At 41.3% G+C, this 27,027-nt stretch overlaps 1 protein-coding gene across 2 annotated transcripts in view; it reads left to right on the top strand.

Moving 5' to 3' along the window:
- Positions 1–27,027, top strand: part of EVA1A (eva-1 homolog A, regulator of programmed cell death) — a 721,904-nt gene that overhangs the window by 195,917 nt on the left and 498,960 nt on the right. Inside the window, exons 1-2 of one of the 2 annotated variants that reach the window (XM_085610584.1) lie at positions 5,800–5,911; positions 11,375–11,589. In XM_085610584.1, coding sequence (XP_085466710.1) covers positions 11,494–11,589 — 96 coding nt within the window. In that variant the 5' untranslated portion in view covers positions 5,800–5,911; positions 11,375–11,493. Of the gene's footprint in view, positions 1–5,799; positions 5,912–11,374; positions 11,590–27,027 lie in introns of those variants that run through there. The other variant, XM_085610583.1, reaches the window with a different exon arrangement.

The raw sequence follows: 27,027 nt of genomic DNA, 5'->3' as shown, positions 1-27,027 counted from the left end.
GGCGCTGTTAATCCCTTCAGCCCGGTGGCTCGACTTGTTTATACAGCTCAGCGTGGCATACCTGCCTTTCGAAGTGAAGGTTGCAGGGCGTTTCTAAGACACCTCCATTTTCGGTCCAGAACGCAGTTTTGTGTGAAGCGTGACATAGGGCCAGATGTACAAACCATTTTCTCGGTCATAAACGGCACGATTATGCGAATCAAATGCTTTTTCAAATGTGCAAAATGCAATTCGGTCACTGGTTGGGTCGTGGTTAGGGCTCCCATCCAAATACCGAATCGGTATGGTATGTATTATTGTTTTGCGGCCGAATTCCAGTTGCAAAGCAGTAATACTTTACCACCAGTTTAAATCTGGTGGTAACCCATGTAATAAAAAAAAATTAAGAGCAGGCAGGCCCCACGGACCATTTCCTAATTTTATTTCTTTTTACACGCATCCAGTTTTCCTTTAAGGAAAACGGGCTGCAAAAAAAAAAAGATTGCATTATTAAAAAGCAATCACAGACATGGTGGTCTGCTGACCTTGGCAGGCTACCATCCCTGTGACGGCTGTGATTCCTAACGGGTCGCAAGCTTACATATTCACTAGGTTTGCGACCCACAAGGAATCATAAATGAAACTCAGAGAGTTTCATACATTAGGAATAACGATTTCCTAATTCAGAGAGGATCGCAATTATGAAATCGGTATCCTAATATTTGTACATCTGGCACTCAGTTTCTCAGAAAATTCTTGATGGTAGCTAAATTACTTTCATCCTTGTACCTTCTTAGTGCTCCCAGTTTTCCCACATAAGGGTATTAAGAGAGTTAAAGTGCTTTGCCAAAGATCCCAGATGCGCAGCAGGAAATGTTACAGGCACGACTTTGCGATTCTAAGTTAATTGTTGGCCACAAGGCCAGTGCAAGGTAACTCAGTTCTGGACACCAAGCCATGACTAATAGAACATGATGTTCATAGTCCTACCCCAGTGCTAGATATTACAGGTGAAAGAGCTTGACATAGTTCCTGGTTAAAAGAATGGCAGCTGTGACTCTCCAAATCTGTCGCCCCTGTCCTCGCTCTAACGCCATTTTCTTTGCATTCCTCCATCGTGGACTTTCTCTTTCATTATCCCAAAACTGGCACTGGCAAGTCCAATTTGATGCCCACAGCTTAGACATATATTGGGAGTCCTGATAAGCACATTCACCAGATAGCTGCTTAGAGATGATTTGGCCAAATTGAATCTTCAGAATTTTTGCAACCGGCAGAACCACATTGACTTGCAGCAGCAAGGGACACATATAAATATTTGCATTCTGCATTGCGAGCCTCATACTCCGCATATGCACATAATTTAATGCATTTTCCCTGCTTCCATCTTCATTAGGATTAAGACCTTAGAGGCCATTTTATGACCTTCTGATAGACAGTGTGTGTAATTGACCCCCAACGGTGAACTTTTGTATTCTTGATTGGCGGCTTTATAGTTCGATGCGTCGTGGTTCCTTCTGGCCGAAACATGATTTTACACTGCCAGTGCCTGACCTCTACTTGGGCGGACTGTAATTACATATTCTGACAAGCTGCCTTTCAACCCTCCAGAAACCTCACAAGCCAAGCCTGCCATGCTTTTCCCAAAGCTAAGAGGAAAGGCTAGGGTCAGCAAAGAAATAGAAGTGAGCAGGTGTGCCCACATCATGTAGACAAGACTGTATTGCAAACTATAGATCAGTTCTCAGAGGTATCTCTCTTCCTTACCACAGCCATACAGTAGACGTGTTTTTTCTCAATAATATCAGCCTCGACAGGCTTGAAACCAGGTTTGGGATTCTTCCGTCACCATGACTGTAGAGACATAAGTAGGATTAATATCATGTAAAGATATTTGTGCTGGTGGCAATGGAATTAGTCTGTGGTATGGGGTGGGTCACATGACTATATGTCTATCTGGAAATTTGTTGGCAGCCTTGTCTGGGTCTCATGACTACAAACATGCTGGAGACCTGGGAATTTTTTGCCAGTAAAAACTGTCAGCTGTATTTCAGTTTGTCGGGGGTGGGAGGAATTTGCTTGGTGTTAGTATGACATTGTCCACATAATGTATTATCGTTAGTTCCATAGCAAATCAAGAGGGGTGGAGAAAGAAGGAACTGCGATCCATTCGGCTTCCTTATTCATATAACAGAAAAATCAAGTGGGGAATGGATCACTTGTCCTGAGTAACCAGGGTTTTTCAATTTTCGTATAATATACCGATAAAAAACCCTCATTCACGTACAGAGGTTGGGGTGGCGGTATATCTTGATTCTCCGCCTGACTCTTAAAAACGTGACAGCATCATCATAGGGTTAGTTCTTATGCTTCCTCCACCCGGAGGTGTACCCCTGGTTAATGCAGTAGTGATCAGTGATAGAGGGGTTTTAATGCAGTGAATTTCAAAAGGGAAGAAAAAAAGGAAAAAAGGGTTAAAAGACTCGTATAGCCAGATTAAGAATTTTAATGAGTCTGGATTCGAGATATTCTAAAAGTGGTTATGTGCGTAGGGAGACTTGTTAGGGATCTCTCGCACCTAGTATGTCCGTAGAAAGGTCGACATGTTTCAGCCCTCGTATTTGCCCGTGTGGGTCAAGTGGGCTTTCTTCAGGACCTAGAGTGAAAAGATAGCGATGGAGACCATGTGTGTCTCTGTGGATTTAGACCATGTTTTGTCAGGGTCTTAGTGAATACAGGTATATTTTCCTGATTCTGGTGAGGTCAGATAGTACCTGTGAGTAGAAAGGAGGAAACAAGACAAACATACATAGAGGGAGAATGTCAGGTATGCATTCTCCAAATGATCATGCTGTCTATGTGCAAAGACAGAGAAGAAACTATAAAATGGCAATTCTTTACATCAAGACAAATTCCTTTAGCAGACTGTTTAGGCAAAAGATCTCTCTCTCTGTTCTCTTATAGTCTCTACATTTGTATCACATTCAGGTTTATTTGGAAGAAAATTAAGTGTGGTTTTATGTGCCCTCAGTTGAAAGTGGTTCACTTAGGTATTCACGTTATCATTAATACTCGAGTCTGTTCGCTTTATCAGTGTTAGTATGTGTGGCAATGCTCAGTGAGTACTCTGAGCTCTAACTGATGATGGTATTTTGACTGTGAGCAGATGGCTTATGTTGTATACTCGTTGTGCGTCTTATGTCCATTGATCAATATTCAGGACCGTTTATACCAATGTACTGCAGCGCTTATCTGTCGCCTTGTTTATTGGTAAAATCTTGTCTAACACGCCAGGATTTGGTCTTACATGCGGTAAATGAGATCATATGTTGGCAGAAGGCTCTTTGCTAGCTGTTGTGTTTATATCTAAGCGTTACGGTGTGGGAAAAGAAAAAACGCGAAATACGTATATATTAGGGCGCTAAGTGTATCTACGCTCCGGTATGCAAATGCAATATGTCAAATGCTCCCATATATTAGCGCTCCCTCGCCCGTCACCCTCTTTTGGATACAAACTTCTTTATCTAGTTTGGTGATAATGCCAACCCCCTCACACGCACCCATATAAGTGTACCTTATGTCCTATTTTCTGGATATCAACGGGCGGCCAGTGGGTTTGTTACCTGCTGAATAACAGATAATACATATAACAAATTACATGCTGTTTGGTAGTAAGATACGGTTTTGAAGCCCGGAGATCTTGTTGTGGTTTCTTTCTATCTGCTGTGCTGATGCAGCACGACTTGTGCTGACTCTTCCTCTGGGGGCCCGGTTACGTTTGACTTCCGTGTGGTGTGATTTTAAAGAGCATTCGGGCTAGAGGAAATACTAAGAATGATTTCTTTACAGCGACTTTTTAAAAAGAAGTATTCATGATCTTGTGGACTTCTCGCTTTGTAGGTCATATTAAAAATATATATAAAGATATATATATATAATCACGGGTAGAGGTTTCCTTAAATTTCATACTGAGGTGTTTTAGTTGTGGAAAACTGGGTTAAGGACCGTGGTGTTGCGGGTTCCTGCACATCCTCTGGGAATGCCCGTTAATTCAAGACTACTGGCAAAAAATCCTGAAATGTATGAGTACGATTTGGGGGGGTCCCTCTGTTGCCCGAGGCCAAGAGATGCCTGTTGAACATCTGGGAGCCCACAGATCTGAATGTGAAGGGGAGGATATGGGCCACACTGGGGCAGATGATCGCTAAACGCAATATAGCGCAATCATGGGGAGCCGCCGTACCACCGACACTGAAGAAATGGAAAGAGGACATGGACTGGTGTATGGTGAGAGAGAAAACAGTCTATGTAACTCGGGGATGTCCCAAAAAATGGATTGCAATATGGTCTAAATGGAATGTTTATCGGGGGGAACTGTGCGAACCCTCATCTATCCCATCACCAGATGATCACTGTATGGTGTAAATCTCACTGCATAACTGGTAATTCTACACGCTATTACGAAAGTAATGTACTGATGCCTTTAAAGAACTGCGACTATGGTAATGTACGATACACTGTTCTGTAACGCATGACTCTTGTTGTTTGAGTTCAATAAACAGAAATATTAAAAAAAAAAAAAAGGACCGTGGTGTTGTAAAGGCATTTTCGTGGTGGAACACCAGGCTAGTGACAATGGTGTTGTTAAAAAGAGGAAAAGGGAGAAAGACGGAAGTCTTGTGCCATCATTCTATAGTTCATTAGTCTTTTGCTGGTATACTTTACTTGGTGTTCACTGAGTTTGTGGAGATGGAACTTACTGCCAGTGTACAGTCTTGGCATGTGAGGGTTTTGCCTCGAGGAGAGCCTAATCAGTACTCAACACGTCTGGGTGATGTTTAGTGGTTTAAGCTCAGCCACGGGATGTTATCATTGAGCCCGTGGTCATTGGTTCGGAGGCGGTGTACCCATCTCTGCTCTTTTTCAAACAACACTTTTTCTGCATTATGATTCTTTGTTGTGAGAGTTTCCAAGATGACCCATTTCAAATCGTTCACTGTATGTTGTGTTTCTATGAAGTGATTACTCATTTTTGTCGTATTTCTTTTTGCATTTGACATTGCTCTTATGTTCGCATATCCTCTGCTTGACTTTGCGGCATGTCATCCCTATGTAACGTAGGGCACAGGGACAGGTGATCATGTAAATTGCGTGTGTTGTATTACAATTAGTATGATACCTGATCGTCCATTTGAAGTCTGGGAGGAGTTGTATGGTTTTTGTTGCTGTAGTCAAATTGCAGACAGAACAGGAACCACATGGATAGTGTCCCAAAACAGGGGGGTTATTCCATAGTTGTGGAATCATTTCTCCTCGTGTGTGTGGTGGCGGTCTGGTGTGTACCAGGATGTCTTTGAGATTTCTAGTTCTTTTGTTTGCGAATCTCGGTTTTGGCCAACACAAGGATCCAGAAGTCAGGATTCTCCAATTTTTGTTTACTATTTTCTTTACATTGTTAGAGGCTGCGTTGTAAGTGGTCACGCAGGTTACTAGATCTTTTTCCGGTACCTTAGGGGTTGTGTCAAGAAGGCTTTCTCTGGGTCGTTAGTTCCACCAGCATTTCAGTAATCAACACTCTGCTCAACAGATTAGACTACACAGACAGCTTCTGGTGGTGAAGGATTCGAATACTGCCACAAATCTAATTGGCCTATAGCACGGATTGCGGCTCACAGGAAGATTGCTAGTCCCACTCCTTTAAGTACACCCCATGGTCTTAATGGCCTAGACTGTAATATGAGGTCCATGTCAAAACACTCTACTGAAGTATGGGACATTATTTCTTCCCTCTCTCCAGACGTATGCTTCTTCACAGAAACACGGCGGAATTCAGCCACTCTTCTTGTATCCCCCTGGCCCTACCAGCAAACTACCAACTGGTCAAGCTGGACACAGTCCAGACTGGGAGGTGGCGCTGCCATTGCATTTTGAGGTACAGTCAATGTTGTACTTACTGGCACCCTTCTAATTGACTGGGTGGAAATGTGTATTTTTAGAATTGAGATCTTGGCTATGAATCACTTTTTCCTGCCATTTACCACTCACCTGTCGCGAAAAAGGATTTCAACCGATTGTTAGCTGATTACATTGCTCCACACGTACTGGCATATAATAAATGTACTGGCATCTAATAAATGTACTGGCATCTAATAATGTCTTACTTTTGGGTGACTTCAATTTTCATGAGGAAAACACCACGAACACTGAGGTGGCCCAACATTTGTCAAACCTGGAAATGATAGGCCTGCAACAGATAGCGACAGGTCCCGCTCATAAGGCAGGCCATACCTTAGACACAGCAGCAAGAAGTGATTCCCCACTACCACTCATGTGGTCTGACAACTACCTGATAAGTGTAAAGAGACAGTGGAAATTAGTGTCACTGGATTCTTTCTCCAAAGTTTTTGAACCCATAGAGACCGTGCAGAGCCATAATATGAACAGGGCTCTGGTCGACTATCACAGCACCCTCACATGGGCGTTCAATAAGCTTACCCCACTTAAGCAAGAGTCAAGACTGGTGTGCATATAGCTGTGTCTGAACTGGGGTGGCGAAGTGAATTTAAGAAGGATGATGGATTCAACCCAGATTTGTGACTGGGGGTGAGTGTCTGAAAACTTTCAGTGCTCGGTCCATCGTCTCCCTGTCTCCACTTAAGCAAGTGCCAACTATTTCAAGCAGAGGTCAGTCCCCCTGGTACTCACCTGAATTAAGAATTGAAAAAGCTAGTTGCAAATGGCTTGAAAGGGGGTGGCGAAGTGAGCTAAAGAACGATGATGGATTCAACCCAGATCTGTGACTGGGGGTGAGTGTCTGAAAAGTTTCAGCGCTCCGTCCATCATCTCCTTGTGTTTGCTTTGAACTGAGATGGTGCCAGACCAAATCCTCTTCAGATGAAGAAGTTTATAAATCAATGCTCAACAGGTACCATAAAATTATTACATTGTCCCGAAAAAACATATAACTGATAAAATTAACCAAGCTGGTAACTCAGCGAAATAACTTTTTAAAGCTTTTAATGAATTTATTAAACCTTGAGCTTGCAATTGGGCTATCTCCTCACCACAGGACCTATGTGATTTGTTGGCTGACTTCTTTGAAGAGAAAACCAACACAATCTATAAGAACTCTCCTACTAATCATGGGCAGTTAAAAAAGGTAGTTAATTTCAACTTGCTGCCTCAGAATGCCTCTTTCTTCCTAGAACCATGCACCCTTGAGCAAACACAGGGGCAGTTAGCTCATGCCAAATCATGCTCTCTTCTAGAGTTATGCCCTCCTAGTATCCCTGCCTTCCGACCCAACTCTATTGCACCTTCCATCATGGCCCTTTTTATCCTCTCCTTGGACTCAGCTAAAATCCTGGCAGCCTGGAAATCCGCACAGGTTTCTCCAATTTCAAAGAAACAAAACACCTCCTTGGAAAACCTCTCCAAATATCAATGCTTCCTCTTCTAGGAAAAATCCTAGAAACCCTTATAAATAAACATCCAACTGCTTTTCTGGGAGAGCATGAGATTCTGGATCCTTTACAATTGTGATTCAGAGCACTGCACAGCACCGAGACCACACTGGTTCCAGTCACAGATACCACCAGACTGTCCCTGGATGCTGGTACCCCGTCAAAGCAGGTGTTGTTGGACTTGCCATCAGCTTTTGACACAGTCTCTCATGCTATACTAATTTGTTTTCATGTGTATTTTGTCCGTAGGACAAGTAGGCCCAACCCCTTGCAGCACAAACCCTTGGCTGCCAGTTTACCGTACCACATTATGGATCATGCAAGGGCACTGTCTGCAGTTATTATTTTTTTTTTTTATAACAAACTTTATTGATGACTGTAGCAAATTTGAAATGTATCAGTCAGTCAACAGTGACAGTCTTTTACTTTTATATGAATAACATTACAGATATGACTTATAGTGGCAATGGGCGTCATTTCGTAAACGATGTAATCGAAGACAAGCACTGTCTGCAGTTAGGGTAATTTTTGTGTTCATATGTTGATGCTATTCGAATTTGTATTTATGGTTCATTAATGCAAAGCCTTTATTATTAGCTCGGACTGCACTACTGGCAGTGGTTCCAGTATAAACATGTGTACACAAGTTTTCAAAGTTTAGCAGTAGGAGGCTATGTGTAATGCTCCCAGAATGCTCTCTGATTAGATGCAAATATGTGCAGAAGTTTGAAAGTAAGATAGATGATTCTTTGCTTTAAAAATAAAATGTTCACAAAGAAATGCAACTCAGAATAAAACATTTAGCTAAAATACTGTAACATTTAGGTACCATTTGTTTGTAGCATCATTTATAAAATGTGTAGATGCATGTTAGTATTTCCCAAAAATATTCCTAATGGAAAATCGGTGAAACCAGTTTCAACAAGGTTATGGGAAACATAACAATAAACAAGCATTGGCAAAGTCAGTAGGTCTGAAATTTGTAGTCAGCCTTTTGATTTTGTCAAAGCGTGTCTGTTTTGGCATAGTTTTTGTAAAACCTTATTGGCGTGGGAGCTGCCAAGCCCTCACCATTAAAACAAGCATTGGCAAAAAGCTAAACAAACTTTTGGTCTAAAAAAGCACACATTGCCAAATTAGTTCCTCACACTGAACAAAAGTACTTTGTGTGCTAATATGCTCCTTGTGAAAGAGCAGAATGCTACCACTCATAGTGAATCCAGCCGATAGATAGAATGAGAGAGAGAGATAACATTTTAATAAACACAAAAGGTCTTGCTTAACGCCAGATCTAATTAGCGGGCCAATTATTAAAGAAATCTCAAAAGTGCACCCATTGTATATGTCCTTGCATTAGTGCAGATTTACGGCTTTCGTGATTCACAAGCATTTACAGAGGAAGGTCAAGAAATCATAGTCCTATAAAATATTTGTGAACTGCAGTTTAGCATGAGCAAACATGCATGTGTAGATTTGCTCATGTGAAAATCTGTTGAGCGTTTGCAAGTTCACTCTACCTCCAACCACTTTTTTCCCAACCCTGGAAGAAGTTTTACGTCTTCCATTGTCAGGAGTAAATTCCCAACCTTTCTCAGTACGGTAAAAGATTAGAGAAGAGCTGGTGAAAAACCCTTAAAACATGCAAGTTATTAGGTTTGCACAGACTCAAAAGGGCATTACAATCCTGGAAATATTGCTTACCACTCCCTTCAGCCCCACTATGTAGATCTGCGAAAAGGTGGCAAAATAAGAGAATTGCTAGTATTCAATCCTTACTATGGTATGAGCCCTGGCATATCAGAGCTCTTTTCTAATGATGTTGCTGCCATAATTTGTCACTACACTACATGGCAAAAAAAGGGACAATTGGATTTTGTTACAGGGCAAGTAGATTTAGGAAGCAACATGCCCCATGGACAAGTAAATATTTTATAAAATTCCACACCCCTGCAATCTCATTTCACTGTATTTCATGCAAAATGTTGCCTGCATATGTAATTTTGTATTGTAATTGCATTTGTAGTGCTCACTACCCTTGAAGAGGCATTGAATCGCTCTCAGCTGGGTTGGTTAATATCTTTTATGGATACTGGTGCCCGAGGAGATGAAGGCCTCTTTTGAGTGAAATATCACATTGTCTTTGCTTATTGCTGTAAGCTGATTTTCTATGTGTTAAAGCTACCCATTTTTCCATGCCCACCCACACTGCTATGCAAGCAAATCCATTTCCCACATGCACAGAGACATCCCTTTATTTTCAGTTTCCCTACTTTTTGGGGCTCTGACAAGGCAACCAAAACTACATTTCCCCTGAATATTCAAGTACTATTCTCAGAATACTAAATTATCCTGTTGTTGAATATTTGAGCCCATTTCTGTGCCCAAATTCTGGGAAAGCTTAATAAAAACAAGCATTGGCAAAGCCAATAGCTCTTGCCTATGCGAGATCTATTGGCTTTATCAGTGCTGTTTTGTAGTAATTTTGCACAGCAAGGATATGGCGGGGTTAAGAAATATTGTAAAATTTTGTGTACCATTAACACAATGAGCTGTTTGAAACCTGGCCCAAGATGCATCTTGCTCTAACTAGAGGTTTTTTTCAGGGCTGCTAAATGAATCACTTACTAAGAACCATGTAAACAGTCAATGTTCTGCACTAAAGGTTGACCTGTCAGCCCGCCTTGTAAATGAGTTGTTTTGTATCAGCTGAATGAGTTGTTTTGTATCTGCTGAATACCGTGTTAGCCTTCGTCTGGTGTCCATGGCTAGTTTTCTATGTTTTAAAATGTTTTGGTCGATGGACAGAGGTCTTGTACATTTTGGTGTACAACTAGTGTCAGAGTATTACAAGAGATGGATCCCTTGGCAAGAAGTAACTGATGTTTTCTTCACACATTCCTTGCATTCAATCATGTGGTCTTTCATTGCTATAAGAAAGTAGGGCTATTATCTCAGTGCATAGTCGTTAAGCCGTCTATTCTATTTGGCGAAGATGCAATCATTGAACTTATGCTAATGACTTTCACCATCTTGCAGTGACAGCCAGAGCTTTGACTAACATAGTTGTGTTGCTGAAGCTGGAAGTGAGACTGCAAGCGACAGCAGAGTCACACATGTACGGAGTGCTGGCATGGCGTTAGCGTTCTACCAACTCTGTTTGCACCCGTCAACATGTCCCATTCTGCTCGTAGGGCCCCCTCAGCAATATCCCTTGACCTGACTCGTTAGACTTTCCAAATTCTAAACACTTCCTGTACTAGCAAGTAGACTGTGGCATAAGCCTGAAGGGCCCACATGTGGGGCAGTTTTCCTGACTCCAGGAGACACATCTTCTATGATACCACCACATAGTGGCCAAAAAGTGAAGGTTTCCAAATTGGGTGTGCTACCACACAGGCTATGTTGGTGACCATCCACAAAGTTAAGATTTTGTAGATGTTCACTATATTCCCAATGGTCACCCCCACAACTCCACTTGGAACACTGATGTTTTCACTTCAACCCTAACACTCATTTGTCAGTTTTCCTGCGTTTTACGTTCATCAGCAGTCATGAATATTCGCAAATCTGCAATCTATCAATTTGGACCTATCATTTCTACCCAGGAAGGACATTTGTTTTAGCATCTAAGTGAAACTTTGGTGAGCAAATGTTATGTGAATTCTATCATGTCATAATCATATATCTGTGTTGTATCATAAAATCTGAAAGTTGTATTACTTCTTATTAAAACCTTCCCATACTGTACTATATTGTGCAAAAAGTCTCTCAACGCACACTAACTGTTAGCTTAATTATTGGAGCATTTGTTTTCTCATTACGTACTTGGGAGAGAAATTGTGTTAAATTATTAGATCCTTTACGTCAATGCTGTAACCTGATTGCTGAGTCACAAGGATTAAAGAATATTTTTTTTTCATTTCCTTCGGCAGGCTATATTTCAAAAGTGTTAAGAAATTATACAGACCACGCCTGCGACGGAGAATATATTTCGCTCCGTTGTCCTCATAGAACCACCATCAGTATACAGTCTTCATTTTATGGCCGAAACATGCCAAGCCACAAGATGTGTCCTTCTCGGTATCAACAGTCCTACGCAATGTTCCTGAAGGAAGACGTCTCTTGTTCAACGGATACGTCATTGCAGGTACAGAAGGGGTTCATGGTCTATGTTTCACTCATCAGTGTAGTATGTTATAACGAACAGTCGGCCTTAATATGGCCTCATAGCGGTATCAGCTGTAATATCATATCTAACATTTTTATCCCTAGTAATCATTATCCTTCATAAAGAAGGAAGATAGTCTGTGTGTAGATCTTTCATATGTTCTGTTTGGCTGTAGCCTCACCTACTGCACCGCTGTGAGATGATTCACAGAAATGTACTACTTTTCTAAGCAATTTCACCCTAATTTTGGCCCCTCCGTTGAACATAAAAGGGTAAGAAATGGATAACTGAGAGCTCAATGTGTTTGCAGTCAATTAAAATACAATGTGGTTTGTATGTAGGTAGCTCCAACATCCCATTGTGTTATGTTGATCTGAAATGATAACACCAGTCCAAGCATATATACATTTTTTGTGTACGTAAATCTACTAACATACATGCCTAAGGGCCTGATTCATGCAGGAGACTCCCGATTTTTTAAAAGCCAAATTTCTCTTTATTTTAGCTGACCCCCATTTAAAATTGCCTCTGCCTCAATGTAAGTCAACAGGGAAAGATACACTGCCCTCATTTTTTTTTTTAACTCTTCCACTATCCAGTTTTAAAATGTTGGCATGAATGTACAAAAGTGAATATTGGGGCAGCTGTCAGGATGATTCAGGTGTTTGAATTGGGTATTGTATATTGTTTGTTCATTCTGTTTAGTCCTTCATCTTAAAAAAAAAAGACAAAACACATTTCTATGGTGTATACCACACATTCTGCACTAAGGTGCAAAATCATTAAGAACAAACCCAGCTAGGGCACATTCAAGCGCTGTTCAATATTGCATTTTGGAATTACACATATTTACATTTGCATTTCATATATTTACATTTTTAGGCAGAGGGAGATTAAATGGATTGCCAACAGTCACACGGTTTTCAATTAAGTGCCAAGGCTCAGGTTCAAAGTGCGCATGTTGACCTCTTGTAATTTTCTCAAGTAATAATGCCCTTCAAAGGCAGAAAACTAATAAGCGTATGCTCACTTGGACAGTGTGCAGACACGCCATCCATCTCCAATGTTCCTTCATAAATCAAAGATAGATAATACTCAATGTTTGCAATGGTGAGAACAGCGTTGATTGAAGGCAACCTGTGGCTGTGAAGTCAGATTCCTTTACTCTCACCTCCAGGGCCTGTGTGAACCCATTTTTTTTGCTGGCTGCCTATCAAAAGTGCTGTACATTTTGAAATCTAATAGCAATCTAAAATGTAACTCTCTGAACATGACAGATGACTGCAATAAACGAAGATTACTGGCATGCATAGCGTTTGTTTAAATAATCCAGACACTCCTATGTGGTGTATATTAAAGTTTACATTGAAATGAAGGTCATAGCATGAGATTACAGCCTACTATTGTTCATACTTCACCATATTTTGAGGTTTTTTTAATAATGTGAAACTAATATGAGTTTATTGCAATCCGCTCCCAACCAGCGAATAGGACCCTCTACAAAAGCTGTCCAGTGAGATAACAAATTGAAAAAGAAGCCAGGATTGCTTCATACACAAACATTAGCTAAGTGAATAGGTCTAGCTTTAAAAGGGCCTTTAAATCCCTGAGCTATTGGTTTGCCAGTGCTTCTTTCTATTGCCAAAGTAAAAAAATGGATTCCTGTACATTATGACACATCCAGACACATGGGTGGCCATCTTGAAATAATTTGTCTGCATGAAAGAAATCATTCCAAAAGACGAGCGGGGGAAGGAGGCGGTGAGTAGATGGTGGCGAGAGCAAGAATATGTTTGCTGTGCTCCGAACCTGGCACGTGGTCAAATTATTTTTGGTGACTGATGAGTAGGGTGTGAAACCAGGCAAGGGCATCTCTTGTCCGTAGCACCATTTCCTATAGCAATAAAACAACCGGCATGCAATGCCAGGAGACACTGGGGTTGAGAGATGACATACAACAAAGAGGCATAATCCATTTTCCCTGCTTCCTGCAACCCAGGCCAGGATAGGCAGGGCCAAGTACACACAGGTTGCTTCACAGGTAGTGCTCCAAGAGCTCCTTCCTCTCTACACTTTTAGAAGAGTCTAATTTTTGGAAAACGTCAAAACCTTACATGAACTCATGTCCATACAGAAAATATCCAGCAGACTCCATTCCCTTTTAATCATCTTAGAATCGGCGTATAACATAACCCCTTGCTGCATCCTTCCTTCCAATCCAGAGATCCATGGCTAAGCTTCCTCCGCGGCCTCCCATAGGGCTCTGCAGAATGTTGAACCTGCTGCCATCTTTCTGCACTTTGCATTCATGCTGACATTTACACTCAGGTATATGTTAGGCAAGTTGTCCAGAGACCAATGGGAAAGATTTTTCATAGTACTAAGTGTAGTGTTAATTGGGGGAATGCGGGTGATCGCAGGGGAGAGGTGACCACGAGAAATGTTCAGACGCCTACAAAGTTGGACCTTTATGGTTATTTACAAACATGTTGCGTGCTTCAACGCCATTAATCATCAAGTGTTACTAAAGTGCTTGGATGGTTTCGATATCACCTGACTGGACATTTTTTTGACAAGCAGCACCCCAAGTCTCAATGGACCCTTTTTAAAGTAAATATTCTGCCTTTTGAAGTTCGGCAAGCATCAGAGCTGTGCCCTTAACGTTTTAATTTATTTATGGTCCCTTTGGCACATTAAATACATCCAGTTGGACTGATTGTATTTATGTGCACTGGCAACACACAATTTCTTTCTACAGTGGACAGTAACTCTCACATGGAAGTGTAACATTTGTATAATTGCTTGACAAAAGTTCAGATATGGATGACACAATACTGCTTGAAACTTAATTAAACTGAAAACAGATATGTTTGCTTCTTTTTGTAACAGAGCTGTATGGAGGGGTTCCTTCTGACCATTGCCTATGGATTCAAAAACCTATGCCAGTGTATACTGTAAGAAACCAGGGTGTACAGTCTGATAAGGGCCTCCCCCAGAAAGAGCAGATTATGTCAGTGCTGAAGGCCTGCCTTTTTCAGCTCAAAATTCCGAAATAAATTATGAGTTTTATCTTAATCCCCAAAGAATTCAAATCTTGAAAACGCTAATTTCTACTAGATTATATTATTGCAATGCAATAGACATATACCTACCAGATAAACTGATGAATAAATTACAACTTGTACAAAAGTTGCAAAAAGGATGATTATCTTAAAAGATTTAATTCTATATCTCCTGCTCTTGCCAGACTACCGTGGGTTCAAGCGAAGACAAATATATTGTTTAAGGCCCTCTGTTTGGTCAATAAATCTTTGTATGATCGTCACCCAAGACCAGTATCAAAGCCATGTTTATTTTACAAACCAAGAAGATCTTTGAGGTCTTTAAAAGCGTTTCTACTGCCTGCCTCTAAATTTCAGTGGATTTCTATTGGAGGTAGAGCTTTCTCAGTGGCTGCGGCTAGATTGTGGAAGTGTGAGCTTAATAAGCTACCTGCTACCTGCTGAAACAGTTTTGTTGAATTTCAGGACGTCTTTAAAGATGTGGCGCTTTAATTATAAGAATATTTATAATCGGCAGCACACTATAGATTTTGCAAAACGTTTATGAATTGAAGCATTAGGGTGCATTTGGGTGAAAGTTGCACATTAGAAATACAAATTTATAAAAATAAATAATAATAATAGTCATTCTCACTCACTGGTGTAGATAAGCGTGATTATGTGGTGGGAATAATATACAAATACTCCCTTATTTCATGGGGAAAGGACTTGTCTACTTAGAAATAAATGTGTTAGAAGGAGAAAACAAAAGTAAGGTTATACTAGCTAATACATTTTCCTTGTTCATTTTCTTCTGTGTACAATCTGCATGGCTAAGCATAGGGAAGGATTCTGGAAATCAGCAATTTGTATTGATTTATTATCAATGCACTTCTGGGGTTTTTTGTGAATTCCATAAAAGGTGGATATCTGTGCAAATCATAGAAGGAAACCCTAAAAGCACTCTGTAAAGCCTGTGCTTGTAAACTCAACATGTCTTTATCCATTGTTTGTTTGTGTCTGTATTTGTGTACGTAGCAATATCTGGGATTACCTGATATCTAAAGAAACTGATATATCCTCTGCTGCTTCTAGCAGCTTTTCTTTCAGAACAATGGCTGGGATTTAGCCTTTATATGCATACAGCTTACTCTGATGGGTGGAGTAGGCACTGTACTGTGAATAAAGGCAGGCACGTTTTCACCATCATCCCGGGGATTAGTGCCATGCTTCATAGAATGTGCAGCCCAGCGGAGGACATGAAAAAACGTACTGAAGCTGCCTGGATGAAACTCTCTACACAGTGTGAAATAAATATATTTTAATATAGTAACATTAAGGTTCTGAGAGGGGACTGCACAAGACTCTCCTTTAAACTATCCTGGATTTCTGAATAGTATAACTATAGTTTATAATTGAAGATAGTGCTGAAAGAAGAGGCAGGAGTAGGGTACCATTTATAGTCCTACATGATCGCACAATACTCTGCAAAACATCAAAATACTACGTACCTCATTATGAGTTACCCGGAGCAGTAGCCCTATGGAATACCCTTACAGGCGGCTATAAATGGTTGGTTATTTCTGGACCAACAATTACTGGGCCCAGAAACACCAGACATAGTTTTACCAGGTGTGCATGGATCTCTGGGAGAAAATTGATTCCAAAAAATATCAAGGGACATAAATATCAAGTCAAAAATATTGATTAAAAAAATATAATTTTCCTATACTCATATAATGGTAAGTACAAAAATATTGAATGAAAGATATCGCTTTACTCTAATATAGTTTAAAAACATAACCAAAGTATTATTATTTAATATATATGTATATAGTTTAAAATAGTAAATCTTAAATATTTTTATATATAACATTAATATAATGTAAATTAAATAAATGTAAGTAACATTTAATACTATATATAAATATATACTTGTATAAACATACACACATATATATGTGTGTGTGTATTTAAATATACATATATATGTATAGTATAACACTTTTATTAAAATATATTTTACATTATATATTTTTATTTTATTTACCACTATAAAAAGCATATAAATATGTATATATGTGCAATGGCAATCGCAAAAGTGTTTGCTTCCACACTGCGTGTGGGTATTCTGTGGCCGGTGCGATTTTCAGCCTTCGTATTCGCTCCCAATCCAGTCTCCGACCAGAAAAACTACAGGCTCTCTAGAAACGTTTGCAATAGTTTGGTATTGACTGAGTAGACTCGAACTGCTCCAGTGCGTTTCAGCTTAGAAACAAGTCTTGGTCAAAGTGAATACAAGCCCAATCAGCTGTGAAAATATACATCAGGGCAGCATGAACATGGACAAAATACTAACACTGTGTTTACAGTCAAGTTGACATGCATAATCCATTCCATAATTCATGCATTGGTCCTATAAAAGTTCTAAAGTGATGATGTGCTACATAACTGTGGCAATGCGCAAAACCCCCATAATTTTAGAGGGGTTAAACTTACACCAATCTGTTCAACAGTAGGGAAAGCTTTGGACTCTGGAGTGGCAACACTTACTATTCCCACTCCTGTCTGCGAAACAGTAGGAAAAGTGTTGGACAGCAGAGGAGTAACATTTACTATTCCCTCTCCAATGTGTGCAACAGTAGGGAAGGCATTGGAATTTGGAGAGGTAACATTTACTATTCCCTCCAGTCTGTGCAACAGTAGGCAAAGCTTTGGACTTTGGAGGAGTAAAATGTTCTATTCACACTCCAATCTGTGCAACAGTAAAAAGTGTTGGACTTCGGAGAGGTATAATTTACTATTCCCACTTCAGTCTATGCAACAGTAGGAAAAGTACTTCGCTTTAAATACATAACATAATTGAAACATAACCCTATTAATTTAAGAAAAATATAAAACTCTTAATATAAACTTTATGAATTAACCAAAAATATATTAAACAAAAATCTATTAACATAATTGTTAACCAATTTAATAATTAATTATCAATTAAAACAAATTGGCCATTATTTATTACTTAATTAACTTACCACACTATACCCACACAAACCTAGCAGCCCACACTTAAAATATAACTAAAATAAATAAATGTAACACAACTAACAGCTATAATTAAATCTCAATAAATTAATTTGTAATCGTCAATTACTAATTCATGATTAATTAAACAATAATTATTTATTGATTTATTGATTAATAATTAACTTCTCCAAATCGAGTCACACACTTACTTGTACTATCTATATGGAGGTAAGGGTACCAGACACTTATTGCGGCAACCCAGAGGACAGTAGAGGCATGGAAGGGAGCGGAGATACACACGGGATGGGATTACAAATCACGAGGAAAGCCCCAATATGGGAAGGCACACGTCTGCCAGAACTAGGAAAATTGGGGGAATTGGGAACATGGGACATGATTGGGATATCAAAATTAGAAGATCCATTAGAGGGGGGGTGCCCTGATTACATTCAGCGCTCTGCAACGAGAGTTCCAACTGAGCAACAGCCAAAGATATACATTTTGCAATTGCAATATGCGTGGAAGGTAGAAAAATTAGACATAACGAACATACATGAGTATGCACCACTGGAGGGAAGATTCCTTCAAGGGGAAATAGCAGAGACAGCCATTTCATGGACATATAAGATCCTAATAAACTATGTCCCAGACAACCTAAAAGGCCCGAGGACAAGCTAGGAAACTACCCTGGGAGAATTAGAAGATGAGGATTGGGAAACCGCACTAATGCACCCAAGGGAAGTGGCCATAAAGTTAAGATTGTGTTTGATTCAATTCAAAATCCTCCAAAGGGCATATCTTGACACATCCCGTCTTTATAAAATGGGGAAGACGTACTCCCCCGAGTGCCTCGGTTGCAGAACGGAAAACAGAACATATATCCATACTCTATGGGATTGCTCCCACATACACAAAAACTGGGCTAGAATAATAAAGGAGCTTAGCGAGATAGTGGGGACACAGCTGCCAAGAGATGCCAAATATGCTCTGTTGGGCATACCCACGGAGATAGACGTGTCCAGGTATGCTCTTAAACTATGGAATTTAGGATTAGTAGTGGCTAAAAGGGACATAGCCAAACACTGGGGTGCTCCAAACGCCCCAACATTACATGAATGGAAAACAGCGATGGACATGTACATGGGGGCAGAAAAAGTGACGTATAAAGTGAGAGGGTGCCCCAAAAACGTTTTCAAGATATGGGCCCTTAGCTCAGGCACTATGGACTGGAAATGAGTGATATACCGGGCAAATCACACCCTACAACGCAGTCAATGGAAGAGGGGGAGCGAGTATACATGCACCTGACTGCAAATTGGAGGTTAACGCTCAATAATATCAATAAATATAACTGCCTAATGTGCTCAATGCCAACACTAACCTGTAAGCAAGGTACTCGTGATTGGATCCTATATACCCATGGCCATGTTTTACTCTTCGTACATGATGCTAATGTTTGTGTTCTCAGAACATGTACCAATAAAATCATTTGAAACAAGCATTTGCAATGCAATAGGTCTCGCATTTACACGAGTTTGAGCTATTGGCATTGTAAATGACAATGCCTTTTATTTATGTTTTGGTTTTTAAAACATAAATAAAAGGCATTGTCATTACCATGACAATAGCTCCAACTCGCGTAAATGCGAGACCTATTGCATTGCAAATGCTTGTTCCATTTGTGACATGGAGGAAGGGGTGGGAGAGGCAGGGGAGGGTGGGCATGGGGGGGCTCAGTTTAAAGACCGCCAGGATTGGCTTGATGGTTCGGATTGGAAATATTGTTTTAATATATCAAGAAGCCTTTTTGAAATTGAACTTGAAACAGTAAACCACTACAAAATGATAGTCTGGCTGAGCAGACCATCCCGCCAACCAAAGAAGCACTTATCCCGGTGCAGAAGAAACGTAGACCAGTAATTGGAGAGGGGAAACAGTAGTATCTGAGTAGTATTGGATAAAAAGCTTACGGAAGTGGGTGCAATAAAGACCCGGTTCCAAGCACAGCCTACAAATACACTGGCACAAAGGGAGGTGCTTTCCCGCGTGCTGAAAAGCTTAAAAACAGAAACTATCCGCAAAAGGGAAAGGATGCTCGTCGAATAAGTCAAACCACGAAACTCTCGGGTTTGCTAAAAAAGTTTCTAACTTCTTTAATATTTCATCAAACAGTCAAACCAAGAAACGCACCTACTTTCAATATTAATATAATATTAAAATAATTTTGTTTGTTTCGATGCCATTGACTTTACTGTGACCTGAAGGTGTCGGTGTTTGACGTGTCCTATACCAGGTTTAATATATGCGCGGTTGTTTATACCTATTAAGATACCACCAGGTCTCTCTCAGAAGCTGGCAGGAGAATACAGGCGCCATTTCAGCCCATCCTCCTGTCTCTTCCATAAGACAGGCATGACCACGGTGTGAAGAGCACACGCTGAGACAGCAGGGTGTGCTGTATCCTATGAGAGAAAAGAAATGAGCCTGCGTCCCCCAGAATAGAGATCCTGAGAGGCAGGAAGAGCCAGAGAGAGAGGCGAGAGACAGATGAGACACTTGGGGAGGGGGGTGGTCTTCTTTGCCATAAGACCCTTTCCCCTCTACTCGCGAGGTGTGCCCATTTCTGCCCTGAACACAGGCGGAAGAAGTGAGAATCGTGACACAGGAACAAAATATCATGATAGTGAGGAGGAAACTCCAGTGTAGACTACTCAGAGCAAGTACACAGCACTCACGGACAACCAGAGTACGGCGCTGTCAGATAATACAAGCACAGTGTGCTGACAGATGGTAAGGATGGTGTACACATGGAAACGGAGGCGTACTCATGAATACTGACAGTGCAGCGTCAGTGTATGTGAGGCATGTTCGTAGGTAATGCAAACGCACACAGTCACAGATGCTTGCAGCGTTGTGTTCTCACACTTGCAGTCAGTGCTGTATACTCACGCACAGACACTGCCAGTGCAGATGGAAGGTGAAACTTCAAGACAACAGGATGAATATACGTACATTTGTTTATATGCACCAAGCACTTTTTTCCACACATTGCACGGTTCACACTGATCGTTCTAATTAGATAGCATGGCTCTGTGAGATTATTTATCAGTGGAACGTGATTTGTAAGGTCCTTTGACTCAAATATTGATATACTATCAAAAGGATGGGGAGAGGATGCGGTGTAACTGCCAGAGCTGCCGATTTTGGAACTTGAGAACCAGGTTCGAGTCTCCGCGTCAGCTCAATATCCTGCTGTGATTCTGGGTTAATCACTTAATCTAACGGGCACAGTTAGAGTGATGTACTCACAGATAATGCTATTGCAGTGTACTCACACACAATGGACGTGCAGTGCACTCACACAGAGTATTAATGCCTCTATGATAAACCCAGTCCAGTGTGCATACAGATAATGCTAGTGCAGTGTACTCACACACAATGGACGTGCAGTGCACTCACACAGAGTATTAATGCCTCTATGATAAACCCAGCCCAGTGTGCATACAGATAATGCTAGTGCAGTGTACTCACACAGAGTATTAATGCCTATATGATAAACCCAGCCCAGTGTGCTTACAGATAATGCTAGTGGCAGTGTACTGACACACAATGGACGTGCAATGCTCTCACAAAAATGACTAATGCAGTGTACTCATAAATAAAGCTAGTGCCGCATATTCACGGGTAATGCCTCTAGGATAAATACAGTCTAGTGTGCTCACAGATAATGCTCGTGCCCTGTTTTTACACAGGATGCTAGTGCTGTATGTTCACTATCTGTGCTGAAGGAGCCGCCAGCGGGTGATTTCTCAGGAGAATGTTTGCTCAAACGACCGTGCGTTTCTTTAAAAGGGAATAATGGAAATATTGAACCTTTGAATGCCAAATAATGCAAAAAGTAACAATTGGCTTTAATGAAAGCACGCCACCAAGCTATACATTGTATCCTTAAATAGAGTTTATGTCGGATACGGCCGCACACATGCAGCACTCGGAAGCTGTACGGACGCTATGCGGATAGTGAACAGCACAGCACCGCCACAGTGCACGGGGTTTACAAACAACCAGGATGAAGTGCGCAGTATTCGAACAAGAACAAAACTGCTGCTGACATTTATTCCTCGACGGGAGAGGGCACCTGACTGGAGGGAATTGCGAGGCCCGAATCAGTAATGAACCGTGAGCTCTGAGCGGATAAGCAAAAAGCCTGCCCGCGGGATGCGGAAACGCAGACGTAACAAGACATCAACAGAGCGGATTTCCCTCTCTCATAAACACTGGGAAGGGGGAAAACAGGGGGAGGCCTCCGGTCCGAGGGAGATGTATAATTTCACTTTAGGCGATAATAATTCAAAGGCCTCGGGTCATAGGTGGGAGGAAAAGCACCGATAAAGGCATCGCAAAGTCAACCTTTTGCAAAAAGTGAAAGAAATCGCGAGGCTCTGAATGCGACAATACCCTCCCTGTCTCTCTGTCGCGGTGGCCTCCCTTGATGCATCTTTCTCTCCATCTACGGGCCTGCCTAGTCTGACACACATAAATACAACTCTTTACACAGCACTCAAACACACTTTTTCAAGATTCAAAGGACGGTCCTCGCCGGGGCCCTCTAGGCCGCTACGGAAATATGTATTGAGTCATTTTCAGCTAAGAGCGCACAGGAGCCAGGTCTCCTTCACGTCGCTGGCATCTCCTGCCTCTGGGACTGGGACTTTGTCCAGCAAGCGCCGGAAACAGCAATTGCAAATTGCGGTGCTATTCTCAAAATATTGGTACGTGTGTGAATGTGGTGTAAGTGGGACATTTCACTTTCGGATTCATTCACACGAGGCACCTTTGGTAGAATGTGTCCTTAGAAAATCTTCACGCGGACAGATCTTCACGCGGACAGTTACTTAAATGAGCAAACCCGACAGCTTCATTCCAAAGTCGAGTTATTGTCTTCTGGGAGGGCAGTTTCATTTGATAATTTTCAGGCACCTTAACACAAGAGCAGCAGTACAAAACAAGCTTTGAGAATTAATCTCGCAGAACTTCCTGAGAGAACCCCATGATTGATTGGAAGGGAGGGGGGAAGGACAGCAGAGAGAGTGGGGTGGAGCAGCTGGGAAAAGACACAAGAGGGAAAACAAAACAAGTCTCGATCTCGTGTCTTTATGGGGCCATGTGTTTAAACACATGGCCCCATAAAGATAAGAAATCGCTTACGACAGAAGGAAAGCAGGCGAGCCAGTCCAAGTGGGCTGTCACAAAAAGCCAAAGGGAGGCAACATACATAGCACATTTCCAATAGCTGGCCACTGTTTAGCATAAACGGCGATGCCAGCCAATGGAAATGAGGGGCGGGGCTTAAAGCCCTCTTCTGAAAATCCTCTCCTACAAAATCTCTCGCGGAGGCAGAGCGGGGCTCTGCCCTGCAATGCCACGCAAGTCCTAAAAATATTAATTACCTTTCCACACTATACCACTACAAAGCCACCAACCCGCACCAAACAAATAACTTACCAAATATTAGTACACAATTTACATCATTAATAATCAATAATAAATTAATAATTGATAAATAATGATACCTAATTACCTTCCCACCCTACACCTCTACAAACCTAGCAACCTGCTACGACAATATAAATTACTATTATAATTGCATTTAAAATTATAAATCACTTAACATTACAAACTATATTTAAAATTATTATTAACAAGTATACAATCATATACAAAACATTTATATATAAACTAACAATTATATATGCACAAAGCAGAAGGAGTAGTACTTGCTTTTAAAAGAACCCTCACTCATCAACCTAGTTGGTGACATGCTTCATCATGGTGTTCCCACCCGAGCGGCCGAATGCCACTCGGGTGTGCTACGACTCCTGTTTACAGCGGAGCGGGTATTTTTCGGGGATGCAGAGTGAGATAATGCTAGTTAAAATTACTTTTACTTGACCTAAAGATTTTTAATGTTGGAAAAGTAAGGTAAAGTTAAAATTACAATGAGGATGTCCCGCTGGTATTATATGACCAGTGACATCCCTACATAAAAACAGTGAAGGGTGGCTGGTCTACATGTTTCAGCCTCTAGATGAAATGTAACGAGGCTTTCTTCAGGACCGATACTGTCAGGGTGGTATGCACCAGGAAGTAACGAGGATCTTCATTCTGTGTCTCGCTTCAGATTGCCGCACTTGTGCTGTACACCCTCTTTAAGTCTCACCTACAGACAGCTTTTTGCGCTCTGTCGTGGAAGACTTCATGTGGACATTGCCAATACTTACAGTGGTCTTTGGACCAGCCCATTGCTTGCCACTGATTAGCGTTTTTGTCACTCTCCCATGCTTGTTTCATATTCATTGGGTTTCTTTCCTTTACTTGTGGGTCCCTTTCCTGGAACATAGCTTCTTTACCATCTGTTTAACATGATGATTTGCATCCTTCCACTGCTCACATTCAGGCAACTACCTCTTTAGTTTAGCTTTTAGCGCTCCAGTGGAATGCATGTGTTTTCTTGCTCCTTCCCTCGTGTGCTGCTTTCCCATCAAATTCCCACCCCCACAGTTTCTATGTTCCTGTTCAACCACTCACATGTTATCTATTGCTTCCCCTACTTCTCAGTTGTTTTTAAAATTATTTTTTTTACACACTAATTCCCAACCCCTTAGCTCTTTCACTTCCCCTCCCAGTTGCGATCAACTTTTGTTTTTTCCCTACTTAGCTCCTCTATTGGCCTACCCAAATACACATCCCCGGCTCAACTGAGGTTAGAGTTTGGAGGTCACAAACAGGTGCTTGCAAGACAGGGGGCATACATAATTATGTGGGATAAAATCAGGAAGGCAGAACAAGGGACCCTTAATAGCCTTTTATGGTTAGAATTACAGCGGAATCAAGCATCGCAAGCTGCCAACTATCTGGCCAAAAACCTGGTGAATCTAGGCTTAAAGGAGCTGTGGAATACTTCCACCAACCATTCCACTATCAAAAGACTGGTAAAGAAAACACCTATCATGGATAGAAGATAAGGAGTCAGTTGCCAGGAGGTCACATGGGTGGTTTGTCTTAAACTCCTACTCAAATCAAGGACAACAGAGTTATCTCAATTTGGGCTACTCAAGATTCTTAAAGCTGAAGTTTTTAAAACTCAGAATGGGCCTGATTCCTTGCAGACGCCATTTTCCACGCTGGCAGAGGGACAAAGGGGACGCCCTATGTCGGTTGTGTGGCAAGGCAATTGAGGACATGCCACACCTCTTATGCTCCTGCGATAAATTGTTAGAAGAAAGGAAACGTTTGCTTAAATGTTTGTTTAACCAACGAGGAATACGCACGCGAAGGAATGCCGTGCTTGCCTGCTTCTCCCCCGACGATTTGCGGTTAAACTGCAACTTGGTGAAATTTATGAAGGAGGTGGAGAAAAGGATGCAGGAAGCTGTTTTTTAACTTATCCTGGAGTCACTTGATAGTATGAACTGTATATAATATATCGTTTTTATTGTAATATTTACCAAAATGACGGATATGGGACAATGAAAAATTTAACCTGGAAGATTTTATCATTTTAGATTGAATCTAAGTTTGTGTTGGAAACTAGATAGTATGTACTTGTTTTATCATCTTTTTATTTTTAAAATGTGGGATTGCAATGGTTTTTATTAACTGTGCAAATAAAATTGACTTACTTACTTACCTCCACAGTTTCTATGTTCCTGTTCAACCACTCACATGTTATCTATTGCTTCCCCTACTTCTCAGTTGTTTTTAAAATTATTTTTTTACACACTAATTCCCAACCCCTTAGCTCTTTCACTTCCCCTCCCAGTTGCGATCAACTTTTGTTTTTTCCCTACTTAGCGCCTCTATTGTTGCTCAGCAGCGATCACCCCTGCCCCCTCTACCTTTGCTCCCCTACTCCTCAGAGTGCCATCCTATTTGGGGGGGGAGGGGTGGAGGGCACCCCCAGCTGCAATTTGCTGTAAAGCTACTCTTTAATAAAAATGTGCTTTCACGCACGTTTCATTCGCCTGCTTTCTTGGAACGATAAATATAAAAAAGCGGATTGGCCGTTACGCTTATGCGTGATGATACACGCATACAAACACATCATCGTTCTTTTTAGTTTTCATTAATTTTTTTGTCGATCCCCTTTCAGTATCAGCATACAAGGATTTTTTTGTTGTCAATGTGGAACAGCATTGATAACATACATTGGCAAGGCGAATGGGTCTACATTGGCAAAGCCAGAAGCCAAGACCTTTTGGCTTTGCCAGTGCTTAGTTTATTTCCCAGCGTTCTCATACCCAGCTGATTGGGTGTGTGCACATCTGCCTCGGCACTGTGACGTCTTAGGTCAGGCGAGTGCACGAGTGCTAATACATAACATCTTCCAGCCCCCTTTAATAGATTTTAAAAACCTGAGAAAGCTCTTTTTTGGGATCTCCTTTCAAGCCTTCATTTAATTAGGAATTTATAATGTTTCATTCAACCCCTGGGAGATGTTTACCCATAATGTTGCTTCTTTTTTTTCTTTCAGTGTATTTTTATTGATTCTTTTTTTCACCTCGTGAATTTCTTTTGCTCTTAACTACTTCACATCCACTCACTCCATCGATGGAAGATTTGTATCCATCGTTTTACACCTTCTTCTTTTCCATTGCAGTTGTATTGATTCTTGTTTACCTCGTGGGTTTCTTTTGTTTTTAACTCTATTACAGTTCTACTCGAGCGCTTTATTTGACTGTACAGCGCTACCTTAAATCTTGTGTTTAGGAAGCGCGCTATTACCTTTTACGAACGAAGCAAATGTGGTGAAGTGAGGCAGTGTGTCAGTCGCGGCTGCAAAATCCACTGATTTGTGGCGCTATGATTCGTTGTATATTTAGACGCTTCCTGCCTCCAAGCCTGACATGTCGGATCGAAATGTGTTGAAAACAGGATGGCCCCGCTTAAGGCCCTGTAAATGAAAAATGTTAGGGGAGTGGGTGAGATAATGAGATGCATAAATCACAGAAGCGATGAGATTGGTGTTTGTTTTGCCTCAGCACAAGGGCCGGGGCCTCTTTATCTCCCTGCGCCTCCAGGTCCCGGGCTGCCCTCCTGGGCACTGTCTGTCAGGCTCGGCTCTGACTTACCACTTGAACCCAGGATTAAGCTGTACAGTGTGTCTGTTTCCACCTCCCTCTGCCTTTCACCCCAGGCATCCTTCCGCCCCCATCTTCACCCAGTATATGCTGGTGTGATTAAAGGAGGGGACCTTGCTGTAAAATTCCGCAGTTTGACAGTGTGACAAGTGAAATCATTCCGCCTGACTAATTCCTGCCTCTGCACTGCGCATGCGCACAGACAGGCTGGT

This window comes from Triturus cristatus, chromosome 6 (genome assembly GCF_964204655.1).
Source record: "Triturus cristatus chromosome 6, aTriCri1.1, whole genome shotgun sequence".
Taxonomy (NCBI): Eukaryota; Metazoa; Chordata; class Amphibia; order Caudata; family Salamandridae; genus Triturus; species Triturus cristatus.
Note: the sequence above shows the minus strand (reverse complement) of the source record. Positions and strands in the feature narration are given on the sequence as shown.